The sequence below is a fragment of the Pholcus phalangioides genome, unplaced genomic scaffold (genome assembly GCF_987345545.1).
Source record: "Pholcus phalangioides strain wild (caught in Gottingen) unplaced genomic scaffold, Ppha-v1.0 ptg000007l_1, whole genome shotgun sequence".
Taxonomy (NCBI): Eukaryota; Metazoa; Arthropoda; class Arachnida; order Araneae; family Pholcidae; genus Pholcus; species Pholcus phalangioides.
In genome coordinates this window covers 45696407-45715177 of record NW_028301600.1, presented here as the reverse complement: position 1 = coordinate 45715177, position 18771 = coordinate 45696407, and the positions used below count along the sequence as shown (strand labels likewise).

At 34.3% G+C, this 18771-nt stretch overlaps 1 protein-coding gene across 1 annotated transcript in view; it reads right to left on the bottom strand.

Annotated features, from left to right (window-relative positions):
- Positions 1 to 1914: 1914 nt before the first annotated feature.
- The window catches only part of LOC149085363 (metabotropic glycine receptor-like), a 51376-nt gene continuing 34519 nt past the window's right edge, over positions 1915 to 18771 (bottom strand). Inside the window, exons 5-11 of the mRNA XM_089233339.1 lie at positions 18528 to 18596; positions 17168 to 17277; positions 15512 to 15747; positions 14846 to 14987; positions 14562 to 14667; positions 14198 to 14380; positions 1915 to 10072 (exon numbers count right to left, since the gene is read on the bottom strand). Of these exons, the coding sequence (XP_089089465.1) occupies positions 9758 to 10072; positions 14198 to 14380; positions 14562 to 14667; positions 14846 to 14987; positions 15512 to 15747; positions 17168 to 17277; positions 18528 to 18596 (1161 nt within the window). The 3' untranslated portion in view covers positions 1915 to 9757. The remainder of the gene's footprint in view (positions 10073 to 14197; positions 14381 to 14561; positions 14668 to 14845; positions 14988 to 15511; positions 15748 to 17167; positions 17278 to 18527; positions 18597 to 18771) is intronic.

Genomic DNA, 18771 nt, shown 5'->3' with positions numbered 1-18771 from the left:
ACAAAATTTCATATTTGCAGCTTCAACAATTTGTGCCCGATGTGATTTCTCTATGCAACCTTTGAACCCCTTAATGGCCCCCCTCAGGGATCGAATTTCGAAAAAAAAACTTCTTAGTGAGTCTTTACATCATGAAATAAAATTACTGGCCAAATTTCACATTTGTAGCTTCAGCGATTTCTGCTCGGCGATGTTTATAGTTTCAGCGGTTTCGGCTCGGCGATGATGAATCAGTGAATCAGTCAGTCAGTCAGGACATGTTATTTTATATGCATAGATTATGTTGTCTAAGGATGAGGGGGCACTCCTATGAAATATGAAATTTGGCCAGTAGTTTTATTTCATTTTGTAAAGACTCACTAAGAAGGGTTTTTTCGAAATTCGATCCCTGAGGGGGGCCATTAGGGGGTTCAAAGGTTACATAGAGAAATCACACCCAGCACAAATCGCTGAAGCTGCAAATATGAAATTTTGTCAGTACTTTTATTCCATGACGTAAAGACTAGCTAATGAGGGTTTTTTGAAATTCGAAACCTAAGGGTGTCAGAAGATTGTTCAAAGGTTACATGGAGAAATCACGCTGAGCCGAAACCGCTGAAGCTAAAAATATGAAATTTGGTCAGTAGTACTATTTTATTACGCAAAGATTCACCAAAGAGAGAGAGAGAGAGAGAGAGCGGCTTTTTTCAAAATTTCACCTCTAAATTGATAACAAAGGGGGGTTTAAATGTTATATAGAGGCATTCCACCGAGCCGAAACTGCTGAAGTAAAATATATGAAATTTGGTCAGTATTTTTATTTTGTAATATAGAGACTCACACTAAAAGGGGATTTTTCAAAATTCAACCCCTAAGGGTGTTCAAAGGTAATATGTAGCAATCATCCCTGAAGCTACAAATATGAAATTTAGTCATTTGTTTTATGATGTGGAGACTCACTAAGGGGGACTTTTCAAATTTCTACCTCTCTATGCGTGTCATAAGGGATTCAAAGTTTATATGGGGCAATTATGGTGTCGAGCTGAAACCTCTGAAGCTATAAATATGAAATTTGGTCAGTATTATATTTTATAATGTAGACACCCACTAAGACGGAATTTTTGAAAATTTAATCTCAAGGGGGATCATGATAGTTTCAAATATTATATGGGGAATCACCGCCGAGTAATTTTCAGATTACTAAATCAACGCGAAAATGAAGCCGCTAGTTTTTTTTTATATACGATACTACTTACCCAAACAGGTTTTCGCGATTCGATAACAAAGACGATGTGATAAATGGGAGATTGAGGGACGTCTATGATTGAATATTCGTTATTACAGTCGGTAGCAATTTTCGGCCGAGTAATAAGTATTTGATACTTCATTTGTTTCTCGTTTTAAAACAAGCCTCGTTTTTTTTAAACGAGATCATTTAAAACTTCCTACATTTGGGACTGTTTGCATAACTCCGTAGGTAAAACTTGCGTTAGAACCACTGACTACTACTTTACAGCACCATATGACTACTACTTTACAGCACACCAACTCCGGTCATATATCGCCATACGACAATTTCCAACCAGTGGAGTTGAGTGGGAAACGAAGGTACTATCTGTCGGTGGTCGTCTGAGGCTCGGTAGGTAAAGAACTTGTTTCTGATGTTCTTTGCCCGGATTCGAATCCGTGGACCGTGATGGTAACCTTTACAGTGGAAGACGAGCATCTTACCACTGCGCCACCATAACATACGATAGCCAATCCACTCTTGCAAGAATATCATCAGGTATTGAAAAGCCGTCAAGAACATCGATGCAGGTATTCATGTGTTTGTTTGACATGTGCAAATCTTGATTTTTGGATAGAAAAAAAAAAGATATATTTACACAAAAGAAATGCAATTAACTTCTTCAGTATTAACAATATAAACGAACATTTATTAATAATCAGCATATTGTTTAACGTCTTTCACTGTTTGCAACAACAATAAATGCTTATATCCAGTCGCCATGAAATTTGAATCATGTTCCATAATAGAAAGCGAAGCTCTAGCATCAACTTCAGTTAAATGCAAAAAATCTGACTACATTCATATTACTGAAATAAAGACAAAAATTAATTGAACTTATTGAAATTATATATTCTTTTTCCGCATACTCACTTTTTCTTCGTTAGTAAAAATTTAAATAAATTTAAAAAAAATCTCGTATAATCACAGGTATATAAGAGGTTTCTTTGTTTTTTTAAACCATTTGTTTTTATAAGAGAAAATGTTGTGAGCACATCTCATTCTTATTACACAGGCTCACAGCAATAACGGCGACATAAAAAAAAGGTTTTAGCACGATTGTTCCATAAAATGCTGCACTTTGTTACTAAGTGTTTAACCAGCAACAGCCTACGAGTAGGTGAACTTACAACATGCATATGATACATATGATAAGTATACACTTTCACGTAGAAAGAACGCAGACACACAGTAAATACAGTATAGATTTGACATGAGTACAATGGCTTGCACATCACGGTAACAAACATTGACCTACATCTTAAGCTTGATATATAACCACTTTTTTTATTTGTACAAACAAAATGGCCAGTTGAAAGTATATCGCCATTATTTTTAGGCATTCGCAAGTAAGCAACTGGTCCATATTAAATGAAGGGAAAGTATTATTCATCAAAAGGTAATAAAACTCGTTCTTGTACAGTACAACAATAACTGGAAGAGATTCTATCTAACAAGAAAATTCAATACAATGAAGTTTAACAGGGTAAATCAATACCACACAACCTTAAAGGTTCAATAGCAGCGGATTTCAGGACTGCTATGAAAAATACATTTATATTACATCGCTTTAAGCCTTCACTACAATTCACGTTATTGTTTTTCAAACGGTGATCAAAAGAATGAAGTTTACGGACACCCTTTTCTTACTTAAAAGACACGATATATTGACGTAAGAAAGATGAACAAATCAGCATTTTTATGCTGTCAAGTTGTCTTGACTAATAAATAAAATAAATTTGCACTTAGGTAATCGAAACCATGTATTTAACGCTTTAGATGCGATCGTACAGTATCTACTTTTAACCCATGTTCTGTATTGACTGACCTCATAAAACTTACCAAATATACGCGTAATGGTTCCATACGATCTTGAGAGTTTATGATACTTTTACTTGTTTGTTTGACTAAATAACATTTAAAAAAAATGCGACACTATTTTATCAGCTCTTCCGATAGATGTAGAGAATATAAGCATTGATTTTCACATTCATAAATCTACTCAAGTCAAATATTGTATAGAATGTTTCACAGTTCACATAAAGCAGTGTTTCCCAACCTTTTTGATATCGCGAACCCCTGTAGCGAAAGTCAATATCGACCATCCCTCCCCCGCACATAAAATCAAAAATATATTGCTTTTTATAATTTGCATATCATAAAAAATTGAAGTAATAAATTTCACTTTTTCACAGCACTAAATGCGTCATTCATGCAATCGTAATAAACGAAAATGATCCCGCGGACCCCTAACAAAGTACTAACGGACCACAGAAAAACATTGACATAAAGGTTGTCACATGATGCCATTCATTTCTAGGAAATTTAAGTCAATTTACATAGTTTGCTTTCTCTCTTAACAGATATAATTCACAACTTAAATAGGCTACAAGTATGTGAACTGTATTCTTAATTATACTGTCGCTGAATACTTGTGGGCATAATATTAAAGGCTACAACGAAAAAGGTACTTCAAGTTTGTAACGCTGTTGGATCATTCAATTTTCTGGAGAAACTTTTTTTTTAAGCTCGCATATGCCTTCCTAAAACTCAAAATTACAATAGAACTGGGTTAATTCGAACTGGCTTAATTCAAATTTTGGATAGTTCGAACTGTTACGAAGTAAAAGTTGAGTTTTCTATCCAGGGCCACAACTAGATGCTTGGTCACCCGGGGCAAGTGCGCATTTTGACGCCCCCTTGTGATGTTGAAGGAGAGGTTTGAGAACAAAATTTACGCTCCCTCTGGTCCAGCGCCGGGGGCACGAGATCCCTTTTAGTTGCGGCCCTGTTTCTATCTAATTTAATGTCAAAATTTCTTGTTTAATTCGAATTTTTTTTCGAATATTTTGGATGATTCGAAGCTGGAGGAAAAAAAATCATGATTTTTGTATGAGCAAATTTAGTTTGGGAAAATTCTACAAGAAATCAGACTTTGTGCTTTTCTCGATCAAGTTGTTAAATAACAAATTTTTAAAAGAAAAGTTTAAAATTCTGTTTTTCTCTACTCTTTCTTTCATAATTTAATGCCCATTATAACATTGCGCAGCTAGAGTGTATCGAAAATGTGTACCACTTAATCTGAATTTTTTTTGTCGTCATTAACAGTATGGAAAGTACCAGAAAGTTTAGATTGCAATACGTTAATGAAAGTATATTTCCTTGACAGCACATAAGAATGATATGCTGAATTTGGGAAACAGTTTCGTAGCTGATGATTATGAACTGTTTTCGTAAATCAGGTTTTAGGCATGGTTAAGAAATTTTGCAGTGATGCTGATTCCAAAACAGTGGAATAACGTAGCAGCTAAGATCAATTATTATAATTATAAATTATTAAAATTTGGGAAAACAGTTTCGTAACTGATAAAATTTTAATAATTAATAATTATTATCCCCTATGTGAATGTTGATGATTAAGTTGAAATTTGTAGTAACTTTACAGATCCCGGATAAATCAATTGATAGTTGGAATTTTGGATAATTCAAACATTTTTCCAGTGACTTCGGACTTCGAATTAACCAAGTTCGACTGTATATAAAGGCATCGATTCTAAAAACATTAATTATTACAATCTTTGATAATTCATTTTGCGTCAAATGTCACCGTTCGTTCACATTGCTTTCAACAAGAGGCAGAAAATATTGGTTGTCTCGCGTATTAGATTATAACTAGGGCTGGGAATCGATTAAAATTTTTAAATGGTTAATCAAAAATTTTCAATCGATTAATCGAATTTTAATCGAATATTTTTTTTGTGGTTATATAATGTTAATAGATGCTATATAAATAATATGTATTTTATTGATTTCATTCACCTGTTCGGTTGATGTAAACAAATATAGGGATAGGTTAAGAAATTGAGGCTGTCCGCTTCAAGCAATTTAATATGCTGAACATAATTGCCATAACCTGTAATTTCTCCATTTGGATCTTGTCGTTTTTTAAAAGAAATCGGTTATTTTTAGTTATTATTCACTGATTTCGAAACTACTTTCGATTACACTGTTGCTTGTTTTTTTAGAAACTCCTTCCGAATGGTACTTGTGAGAAGATGAACTAATGCTTCCAAGAATGCAAAAAACTAATTGTTCACAATGAAGACAATGAATTTTGGTCGTCTTCTAAAACTTCCATCAAACTCAATTTGAAACTGAAATCATCAGTATTCGTTGAATTTAATTTGATCAAATATTGATTCAAATATTTTTAAATATGGTCACTTATTCACTTATCCAAAATATTCTGCATAAAACATGATTTATATATAAGACATGTAATCAGTTTTTTTTTTCAAAAAAATCAAGTATATTCACAAGTTTTTAATGACAATTTTAATCGAATTGATCGACTTGATTAACTCAACTAAAATTTTTAACTGCGATTTACAATTGGTCGGACGATCAATTGTTATCGCTTGATTAATCGATTAATCGGACCATCCCTAATAAAAATAAGTCATTTTACTCCATTTATCCGCAGCTCTTAATGTGTGGTGTCTGCTCTTTAGGATACTTGCGCAGATTTTCAATGGTGCAAGAAAAACTATTTTTAAGGGAAGGCGAAAATGAATTGTACGAGTATATATATATGTATAACTGTTTCACTTATATAGTGAGATGATCACGTCCAAACTTATTTCGCTCACTTATTCAACACTTCAGATTTGCCAGCATTTGTTAGAATTGGATGCTTTAAATACACTGAATTATCTTTCTGTTCTACTATAACCATGAGATATGGATTTAAGAGTGGGCTAAAATGTTCCAAGGTGCAATATTGGATCTTGTACCTTGAAACATGTAATGTTGTACCTTGAAATAGGGTGAAATTACAGACACAAAAATTACAAATATATCACTGGAAAAATAATATAATGAGTGTAATGAGTATTTCTTTTTAAATATAAATCACATATATTGAAATAAAAGTATTAAATTGAGGACACAATTATGATTATTAATATACACGGTGGGCAAAAAGTCCGTAGAAAATTTAAAAATGAATAAAAACCGGAAAAATAAACGAAATAAAAAATAATAAATGTTAATATAATACATTTTTTTCCTGTTTTAAAAAAATTCCGTGACCTAGCGATGCTAACCCAGCAAACAGTTTTTATTTCGGTTATTTTTCCGGTTTTTATGAATTTTTAAAGTTTCTACGGACTTTTTGCCCACCCTGTACATATACAGTATATATACTCAAAGTAACAATAATGGAGATAGGAACGTATTTATGTAGATGAAATACATAATTATTATACTTGTGTAAAGGAGAATTAAATATTTTTAAGTCTTTAGTTCTGCTAGTTACTTCAATGGAAGGTGATTTCATTAGAGATGTAACATCCGTGATCTGTCACGGATCTATATCCGTGCTATCTATCTATATCTGGCACTGATGAACAATGAAATATTTACTCATTTCTCCTCTTAAAGAAATTCACTTGGTCAAAGTTTTTGTTGGATGCATCTTACACTAAACTTTATATTTTTTTCAGCAAATTTGACCAGGAAATAACCTGGTTATGGATGGAAGAGAAGAAATGGGAGGATGGGATAGGCTAGCCAAAGCTTTTATTGGAGCAAAATATAGAACTATATAAAATTTTTTAAATGTAAATTGTCTTAAAAAGCAAAAGAAGATTTAAAAATTAGTGTAGGGCGAGTATTTCAAGGTAACCTAGGAAGATTTTGTTTTATAACTGTTCCAAGGTACGCGATCTTTTTGTTTCAAGGTACCCGATGTTCCACACATACTGTTTGTGGAAAAATATTAATAATTTTATACACAGTGCTTCGTATGATTGAGCACTTGGTATGGTTTATCAAGTGATTGCATAGATTATAATTACTAAATATAGTTCACTAAATTTGCAATGTTGAGAAGAGACACGGCAAAAAACAAGCGCAATTTTTTTTTTTTTACTGTAAAACGCGTCTACTTGCAAAATCTCTGTGAAAGTCACGGACAAAGATTTAAAACCCCACTCAGTTGCAAGCTTATGTAATTTCAATCTCTTGCATACCAAAAACATCAGCTAGAATGCGATGCTATTAAAAATATTGCAAGTGTTTCAAGATTTACTATATATTGTCAACATAATATATATATATAACAGTTTTCTCATCCTTCTTTAAACTAGAGGAATTAATCACTCCAAATGCTGAAGGACTGAAATTCGAAGAAGTCAAACCCACGACGTTATTACTGTAGATTCACCGGTTCTTATGCAATAAAAATACTTGCATACTTGCAACTTACTGGGAGTCAATACTTACATCTGACATCACGGAGCTAATTAAAATTCCTTAAAAGGATGTTGAATCAGAAGCAAGAGCACAAGTTACGACGTGATCGTTCACTTACTAACATTGTAAGAAATAACTAGGCAGGAAATTAATGCCATTTAGTTAGCATTAACTCTGAGAATTTGCAGAAAGAAAAACTTTTATATATACATCATGGTATTTAAATATAAGTTTTAAATATATAACGTCTAAATGTCTTTAAAACTTTTCTGGCAGATTGTAATGAATCTTTCGAAAAAATTACTCGGGATTTCTCCAAGAATGTGCTTGACATAGAATAATTCATGGCGAAATTTCTGATAATATTTACTAAGTCAATTAAGAATTTAAAAATTTTGGATGATGATGAATTTGTTGATCATGAATATCACTGGTTAGAGCTATATGAGAAAAAATATATATTTTTTTTTATCATATATGCGTTTCAAACTATTATTGGAAGAGAATGTAGATGTTTAGAAATATATTTAAAAATAAGAAGAGTTATGTATAATGAATTCATTGTAAATTTCGGAAAAATGCTCATAAAACTCTAGAAAGAAAAATAAAATACGAATGTTAATTTTAGAGATTAAAATTGCTCATACATAGTTTCCGCTAGCTTCTCAAGTAACGCGTACAAATATTCGGCAAAGTACCGTTACGAATTTCCTCATGGATCAAAAGGAGATCGTTTAAATTTTGAATTTCGAATATTTTTGATTCGGAGAATTCCCGTCTTTCCCCTTCCCCTAGATTATTTTTTCCTTCATTATAGATGGCAGGATGCGTTTCTGTTTTATGTCATTTGTTCACATAAACGATGTAACTTCCATTTAGATTTCTGCTCAAAACATCTGAATATAAAAATTTGTAACAAAAATAATCCAAAAAAAAGGGCATAAAAAGCTCCAGTAAATCTTGTCACCAATCGAACTTTTGAGTGCGTATACAGTATATTTTACGCACTGTTAAGTTAAAATTCATATTATTTCATGAAGATTGAAACACCGAATTTTCTAAATTTAAATTATACAATTATACAGAATTTTTCGTCAAAAAGCTGAATTGTGTAGAAATGTGCTGTATATCAGCAACCCCCCCCCTACTTCCAAGTTGGTGCAAAGTTATGATGGCCGAAAATAGCCCTATGCAAAGAACGAAAAGATTTTATCACTCTCGTTGTTTGTCTATGCCTAAAGCCGACGTCACACTCGCGTGTCCATCCAGGCCCAATACGTACTAATATTGCTCATGGGCGAGTAGTGTGGATGCTTCATCATTGGCAATGTTTTGAGCTACTGCTAGTTTAGCACATATCAGCTCCGATCATATCGCCATACAGCAATTTACTACCGATAGAGTTGGGTGGGAAATGAAGGCGCCATCTATCGGTGGTTGTCTGAGGTTCGTGGGAAAGAACTTTTTTAAATTATATTCTTTCCCCATGATCAAACCCACGGATCTGACGGAAACTACCTTCACGGTGGCAGACGAGCATCTTACCACGGCGCCGATTGGGCAAAAATGTTGGAGGCTGGAACGTACATATTGGAAGAAAGTATGTATATATAAGCACGACAGACATTAGAAGCAAATATTTTTGCGAATGACTGTTTGACCAGGCTGGACATGAGTGTGGCTCTAACTTAAGTAAATATTTTTGAGAAAGGATTTCAAAAACTCAACTTTTGGCGACTTTAATCATGAGAGGAGGGGCTAAAATAAAACCAATCGCCTTTTTATTTGAAACATGTCGGAAGGTGCTTTAGAAATTCCCCTACCACAATTTGAATAACCGTCAAAATATCGGATTTGAAAATTTTCTATTTTGGCTTCTAAAAGTATAATTAAGAAAAACGCCATTAGACGATGTAGCCTACGCAAGTTATTCACATTCTGTCTTGACGATTAATAAGCACAAAACTAAAGATTGAATTTCGTCTTTTTTCTCAGATTTAATCATTGGGGGATTTCATGATCAGCTGTTTTGAGCAGATTTATAACAAATTATGAGAGGAGTTAATGGCACGAAATTTATTTTTTGTTGGTTAAAATCCATACCGTTCTGTTCGATATCTATTTTATATTGAGCGTCATTATATTGATTATATAAATGCTATATATACTGTATAGGTGTGTATATATATGAATGAGATCTCTAAAATTACACTGAGTATTTTTTTTTTAATACAGTCACTTTGGCCCTTCTTTGAAAGTTACAGTTGGAGTCCCAGTTATTGACTGTTCTTCGCGACCAGGAGTGTCGCCAGTCGCCGCCGCATTGTTGCCATCCAAGCTGACCGTTGATTCTTCTGGGGTTTTGGATACTTCGGTCACTTCATGGTCATGATCGTGCGAATGCTTGTGCCTATGGTGAAAGGTTTGCAGTGAAAAACGGCGGTGGGTTCCCTTCCGACCTCCTCGACGTCTAGAGATGTGAGGGTTACCTTTCCTCATTGTGATGTTGCGGAGTATTTGCAATTGGGTATAGACTCGCCGTAATTCGGTCTAAAAACAAAATACAAAATTAATCATGATAACCATACATGTTCGTCACTTAATCGTTCAAGAAGGTTTATGATTCAAAACATAGTAAATTATGGCCAATAATTCATACACAGCGTGAAAACTTGAGACAGTTTCACCTTAAATAACTCTAAATCGTTGGCTATAGAAACATACTTTCAATTAAAAAAAGTGTTTAAATAACGTGCTCATCTTAAATGTGTTGTTTATTTTACTAAGGATCGTATATGGTGTGTGAACAGAGATAGAAAATTTAATTTTTTATACGGTCTTCTTGGTCTCGAACTTCCAATTAAAAGCCACGTTCACATGTGCAAATATTGTGGGTAGCGTTGGCAAGGCCGTCTTAAGAGCATCATCGGCCCCCGGGGCAAATGATTTTTCTAAGGCCCTACCAGGCAAATTTTCGAAAAGCTCAACCAGATCCCAATTTTGTGAGGTCCCCTTTTCTTTTGAGGCCCGGGTGGGCCCATGCCTTAAGACGGCACTGAGTAAAACCCGCTTTTTCTATTTCCCATGTGAACAAGGTGAAAGAGTTGTTGCCCTGTCTCTCGTGAGCCCAAAAAAAAATCCATTCGCTCTGATATTTGAATTTAAAAAATTGCTGAAAATGAGGTAAAGAACAGGATATGAAGCGTAGAATGAGCTTGTCCGTTAGTTATGCGGTTCTTCCTTTCATTTTGAGTGATTTTTGAATTCAAATATCTCAGCAAATATTGCACATATAAGCATGGAACTTTTCTTTGTTATGCTCAGATTACACAGGGACATAAATTTCTAATTGGAACAAAAGGACACCGGATAAAAAAATTAAAAATTTTGTACTCGGTGCATACATACGGCCCTTAGTGAAATAAATGACGCATTTAAGATGGGGCCACGTTATTTAAATACAGTGGAACTTCGGTTAACGAGCTTAATTCGTTCCGCGAACGTACTCGTTATTCGAATCAAACTCTCCCATAGGAAATGATGGAAACGCTGATAATTCGTTCCACAATTATTAATTTACATAAAAATGACTAATAAGAACGACATTTAATCAATAATACAATGCAATAATAATAATAATAATATATATACAGTAAAACCTCCATAAGTCGTCACCTCAAGTTATCGAAAAATTATGACGGCTTAAGCGGAGTGCCGTCAGTTTTAATGTGCAATGTTGTGAAAATCGTATAAATTTAAAGTAATATGAAATTTATTAAAGTATGAATCAAAATAATATTAATAAAATTTACAGGTTTCGAAAGAAAAAATAATAGCAATTTTTTATCTTTATCTCTTATTACTTAAATTATTGTGGTAAAATGTACGGTACACTTTGATTTATACTAGAAATTTTTAATTTAGACTAACAGAGCAACTGTTAGAATAGGTAGCTTTTCTTCATAATAGAAACTTTCTATTGCACATTAATTTTACATATACATCAAATTTAATTTTAGTGTTTTAATTCTTCACTAGTAGTTCATGATACAACTACAAAGTAATCTCGAACACTTTTGACTTGGTGGAGGGGCCCTGAGCAGGGAAAAGTAAACAGAAGATTTCAACTCGGGGAAGAATGACTGATTTTTTTCAACAAAGATATTTTGTTTAAATTTCAATCCCTAAATTAGTAGAGTCCATGCTTTCTATGATTATTATCCGTAGCCGCGTTGCACTTTGACTTTAACTTAATTTGATTCTTCGTTTTACATAATTTTTGATCTCCTTGCACTGTATGTAATCTTTGACGTATCAATAAATTTTGGTTTTGCCGGAGGTGCCCTGGTCCCTCCCATCCCCCCGGGAGAGGGGGGCGAAGTGCTTACGTTGCTTCTTGCGACAGAGCCTGGGTGTCTTGCAGTTTCTCCAGTAGAGCCCATGCAGAAATGAGATCTAGCTTGAACAGTCCTCAAAAACCTTAGTCGGCAAATGAACTTTCCCAGCGTAACTTTCGTTACTTAAACTGTTCCGTTTGGGTATATAGTATTTTATGGTGACTTTTAAGCATATGACAATGTTGTTAATAAGCTCTTTTTTTAATGGGAGCCATAAAAATAGTCTGTTCCTCTTTCTCAAACTTTTTCATAGTGACGACTTAACCGAAATTAGCGACGAGTAAACGAGGGTTTAATAGCATTGTTGTCTATGAGAGCTGGAAGGGATTGAAGAAAAATGACGACTTAACCGGAGTGACGACTTATCAGGGTGACGACTTAACGAGGTTTTACTGTATATATATTTCACTTGAAATCTCTATCACCTCTCTCTTTGAGGGGCTCCTTTTCAGCACTTGTCGTGGTTCCCCTTTATCTGATTTTCACCTGTGCTCCCCCCCCCCCCCCCAGAATATTCCAAAGACGCTAGAGGGCCATATGACACCATGTTAAGAACAACTGCAATCTAACATGTTAATAACATAAATCATGGATCTGAAATATCTGCTGTCATCTATCGAATAAAACTAATATGATTTTTCAATTGACATTGGTAAAAGGCTTCCGATTGATGAACTATATTGAAAAAATAATATAATATGGTATAATGACATGTTTTTATGAATAATAATATTCATTAAATTACCAAATTTGCTTCAAAAATTTAACGGTTGATGTTTTTGTAAAGTAAAATAACATAAGTAAGCTTGCAAAATAGACGAGTTTTGCGAGGACACAATTTGATTCTGGTTACGGCTTCTTTGATCTCTAATCGCTCATGTAAAGCGCTTGAAGAAATTTACTAATATTATATTACTGTATTAACGACATCAGCTGATAAAATTTTTTCAGTAAATTTTATAATTCTATGTATATTATTGCTTTTTTTTAGAAATATTATCAATATGATACAATATTTTTTATTACTTTATCACGCTATTCAGAAGCCGGTCAGCAACTTCAATCGGAAAATTATAACAGTTCTATTCGATAGGTGACAGCAAAAAAGTTCCAGTGAAATGATTTTCTATAATACTGCAGTAGTTCGCAACCTGATGCCATGTGGACCGTTTGTGACTCTGGGATACTCTAAAAGGATGGGGGGGGGGGCACAAATGAAAAGGGGAGCCACGACAAGTGCTGAATGGGGCAACACACTCAGAAAGAGCGGTGAAGCATTAGAGCTTTCAAGTGAAATATGTACAGTATATATAATGTGATAACGCCATAAACAAACCTGCGAGATATAATGTATACAAATTAACTTACTCTAAACAACGAGAAAGAAGAGGACTATCTCGTGTTAGATGATTTACGGACTCACTGTTGTTTGCATTCTTATTCTTTTTGTGCGATTTTAAAAAGAACGTATCCAATGACACTTGCTTTTTGCCTCCTTTTAGGATTTCTCGGAGATGGGATATTGCACTGTGTCGTTGAACAGATTTATTGCTTGCTTTACTGTGCTTCTATTTCATTGGTACTTTTCTACAGAATTTTGCACGGATTCCCACATTTTACACATCTCTATAATCACATTTGAAAAGTGAGGGTCTTCTCACTCTTCCTCAGCGAAAGATACCTTCAATATAAGCTCTTGCTGTTGCATGCAATGGAGGTCCATCAGTTCGTCTATGGTCAACTCCTGTCCAAGCAGAATTTATATAAAATACAAGCGCACATACGCGCAATTACAATGCGACATCTAGTTTCGTATAATAGTCACTCAATTTTTCCAGTGAGGCACGCTGACCGGACACTGTAGGGGAGAATATTACCTACAATTCCACAGTACGTGTGTGCAGGAAAGCGAAAAATCATCAGCTTAGTCGTGAAAACGTGACAATAAATAAACAAAGCGCAAAATTTTTGCTCGTAATGTGAATCATCGCTCGTTAATCGAATCAATTTTTTTTTCAAAATTTTTGCTCGTTATACGAATTGCTCGCTAACCGAACCAATCGTTAACAGAAGTTCCACTGTACTTTCCTAGTTAAAAGTACGTTTCTATAGCTAACGGTTTACAAGTTATTTGAGGTGAAACGGACTTAAGTTTTCACCCTATATAAAGTTCCATTCATTGACGCATGCTACGATTTCTTTAATGTCGGAATTCTATATGTGATGATAATTATATAATGAACTTAGATTAATAGGAGAATAATGAAAAAAATCTTACTCTGATGTCCTCAGGGTCCATGTCACTCAGGTTGATGTCAGAAAAATCCACGTCTCCATTTGAAGTGATGGCTTCGTGCAGTTTCATCATTTCTGGCATGTGGTCTCTCATGTCACCGTAAGATGACAATTGGCGTCCTGCTTGGTATTCCATCGGTTCCGGTGGACGGTGGTGGTACCACAGCTGCATAGAAATTTTAAATGTCAACATATGAAAGCTTATTTTACATTCGATATAGAACATATTTCTTATTTCGTATACGATTCAATGGTGAGAGATCCATTTAAAAATCAATCTTTCGTGAGCATTTCGTTTATAAAGCACTCAAGTTTTAAGCACTGCTCGACCAATACACAAGTCTTACCTTAGGGCCGTAAATGAAAATCAAGATGATAGTGACAGTGCATTGGCAGCGCAGGAAGTACAAAAGGTAAATGTAGTCAGGCTGAAGATTAGTCCAAACCACGTGCCTGTAATAGAAAATAACTTCTGTAAACGAAAAAAATGCAAAGTTTTATCATATTGTGAATATGCGCTATCATTACATTTTTGCAAGTCCTTACATCACGACAACTGTTGGAAATTCTTTACCTTTTTCAAATTTTTATATAAATATTGAGATGATTATTTCATAAGAAATGACTTTACCTGATGGTGTACATGAGAAGAGATACCAACGCTTCTACGTATACAGACCATGCCAATGCCGATTTTTCATGGAAACAATCGGGTTTTGCATTACGAACTTTATAAGTCAGGAACACTCCAAATACCAGAAACAGAAGCTCGCCTACAAATGGGTGCGACACGATAAAAAATAAGATAAAAATTGATCAAATCATAAATTATACAGGATTATGCTCAGTTGTCTTGGAGCCAATGATTGAAATGAACTAGAAACTAGAGATTTCTATTGATTAATCGGCAGCCACTATTAGATTTAGACTATGGCCGAGATTATACGTACTATAAAAGTTTGATGAAAGATTTTTTACAAAACTTGAAAAAAAAAACAACCAATAACCGATAAGATTATTGATTGAATTTTTATAAAAGAACTTTAATAAAAATTTTTACAGTGCAATCCCGGCCTTAGGCGAGCATTACACTATAAAAGTTTGAGAAAAGTTCATTCATAAAACTTGAAAAATTCAACCAATAAGTGCATCGGTTACATTCGCTCAAATATAACCTATGTGCTTATTGGTTACATTTTTCAAGTTTGATAAATGAACTTTTGTAAAACTTTTATAGTATAATCCCGGCCTAAGACTTTGAGGTAGTCAAGAAGTGTTTTATGAATGAGCAACGTACCAATTTCTGTGACGTAATCCCACCACAAGGCCCGACACATCACATATCTCAAACCTGTTGCCGTTCTTTCCTGAGTCAAGACGCTGTAACCTTCACTCATGTTGTCCACTATAATTGCCGTCCATGCCAACAAATATCCAATGACGACTAAAATTATTCCTAGAAGATATTTGAGCAAATCTTTGTCTCTAACACATACCCTATGTGCCTTACGAGTCTGGAACTCCGCTAATATTCTGTAAAAATAATAGTATTAAGATAAAGTAGTCCTCGTAGTATTTCTAGATGCTTAATACTGTATGTCTATATTTTTCGATGCAAATAAAATAAGACTTTAAAATTCGTTACAGAGATATACGAAATGTTAGCAACAGAGTGGGTAAATGGCTTACGTGTGGTTAGTTGCTAATTTCCGATATGACAGGTTTGTGTTTTAATTCCAACTTGAGCATTAAAGCGTTTGAAAAGCCGTACGAAGAATTGCTAAATCGTGGTGGAATATGGATAGAATATTTAAATATACGTAGAATATTTAAATATGGATAGAATATTCAAATTATAAGTCGTGGTAGAATACGGCCTCTGTGTGCAGAAAAGTGACTTCCTAAAATACACATATCCAACTGTAATGTATAATGTAAGTATACAAAAATAAAGTCTAACGGATATTCCACTTTTGGCGACTTTTTTTGCTGAGACCTAAACTATCTATCGTGGAGATTTCATAGGTGGATACACTGGGAGGGCGGAGGAAGTGATCGTCCCCTTTCCTCAAAAAAAAATAAATTATATTACTAGCATAGGCGGAAGGGTGGAGGTCAAAAATCCCCCCATTCACTATACAATAGCCCCACTCGTTCAAGGAGCCTGTAGGCGCTTATGGATGATTTGCGGCCAAGAATTCATTAGGCATTTCATTGAAAAAAACAACAAGAGGACTGTAGAAAAAAGTTCAATCGACGATTCAAACATTATTTTCGGATAACAATACCGTGTATATACAGTAGATGGTGACTAGCCAATCTTCACATGGAATGGATATATGAATACGTGATGAAATCCAATCAAGTGAGACTTGACGAGAAACTGCACGTTTAAGAATAATTTTGAATAATTGTCTTCATTGCAAATAAACATTCATTAATGTTGACGAGTCGTATGTAATGTTTACTATTGAAAATTAGTGAATAAAAAATTATAAGAAAAACAACTGAATGTGAATTTTTGATATTTTAAAATTATTTCAATGAGAATAAAATTGCTCGCATCGATCGTGTCCATTTGTTTTCCAATTGTATCTCGGCAACGAAGGATTTGTTTTATCTTAGAGACTTACTTATTCCATGAAATATCTAACGGTTTTTTATACCGTAAGCAAATGCATGAAAATGAACACGTGATGCGCATGCGGTTAGGGCTGAGGCTTTTAGGTTGCAATTGAGTACTATATGTCAGCTAAATGGGCCAAAGTCCAGCTTGCGGGGTATCGGAACCCGCCATTTTAAACGTGTTAACCCCAACAATTCAATCATTAATAACTGGTACAGGCGGATTCTGAAATTAGTTTTATTTTATCCCTAACAATATTGATATAGAATATTTTTTAATTTAATTAATTAAGTTAAATATAAAATTAAAATCAAGTTTAACTTTTACCTGTAAATTTTAAGAGTTATGGCACCGTAACAAATAGCGAAACCAAGTCCTCGAAACCAAGGCTCCAACATGCAGGTTATGACACTTGGTTCAAAATACCGGATAATAACCTGAAAAAAATAAGAAATAATTATACCGTATTCCCCATGATTAAGGAGGTAAGTTTTTTCACCGAACTTTTCATGGCACAATTTAATGGTCGCCGCCAAATAATAGTTATTCTGAAATACAGTATATAAGTTATGTTATGTTACGTATACATTAAGTCTGCGTGACTAAGCTTAAGACGTTTCACTATTGTATTCTTAAAAGTTGCAGCAGCAGAATTCGATAAGCAGCTTGCTAAAATTTGCATAACTTTGGATGTTTCAATATAAAGCCTTTAAGCATGCGAATTTTCGAATGTGCTTATAGAAGCCAAGTGAAATTGTTTTAGAATGGATAAAAAGCAAACCGGAGCAGCTGGGCAATTATGTTTGCTGGAAATCCTGGACGAAGACTACAAACGCAGATTGTTCGTCGTGTCTCAAACGCATTAACCAAACTGTTTCATGCGGGGAAGAATAATTGTATGTACAGAGGTTGAGGAAAAATAGTACTGCTTTCCGTCGTGAGAATAATGTGCATAGGAATGGGACACGTACTGAAGATGCTAGATCTACGGTGTGAGAAGACATTACACTAATTAGACGGATGCCTTTTCACACGACATTTTATGTCTAATTTAATTATTTGAATTATTTTGCGCAGTTCCAATGAGTCCTCTCCTACGTTATTTTCAATTTTATCAGTGATTAAAATCAGTGAATTTTCTTAAATCAAGTACACTTTAGATGAGCCATAGAGTAAAAGCCATATTAGCCATAATGTGTTATCCAAAATTCACGTGCTATCCAAGTAGTTGCACGTTTTGTGTGCGTGACCTAAAATTTGGGTCTTGTTATCGGATACAGTTATATATATTTTCCAACGTAAAATATAAAATCCTCAATCACAAATCAAAGCATTTCCATGTTTAGTGGTGCAATTTTTTTTTGTTATTGTCGCGAGTTTTGCGCATTTACGTGAGGCCGGCCATCCACTGGAAACTACTGCGAGCGAAATTAAGTCGTGGAAAAAGTCGGATGTATGCGCAAGACTACTATAGCGGTCTCGCTCATACAAGCGACTTGTTTTTTCTCGTAGTAGCTTCCAGTGGAAGACCGGCCTAAAGCAAAACCGTTAACACAAACGTGGTATAAAACTTCATGCGAGTTCGCAACTAAGAATTTGTATTAAAATATTCAATAATCTTCATATGCACGAATATCGAGTAAAGAAATTCTCATCTTTCCCACGAGTAATATTGTTGAAGTGTTACCGTTTGGTAAAGAAGAAGAGCTCCAAGCAGTATAGTTTCAAGCATGATCCACATGGCGTTGGAAAATATCTACGAAAAAAAAAAATATAGACTCGTTACATGTCGAAGAACGGCTCTTAATCATATTTATAGATAATCAGATTAGTGCGCTTTAGCAACCATCATTCATTACAACCGATTCTTTTCGCTATAGTTTTCAGTATTTTAGCATGCCTCGCATAATATTTCCATAAAAAGATCATCA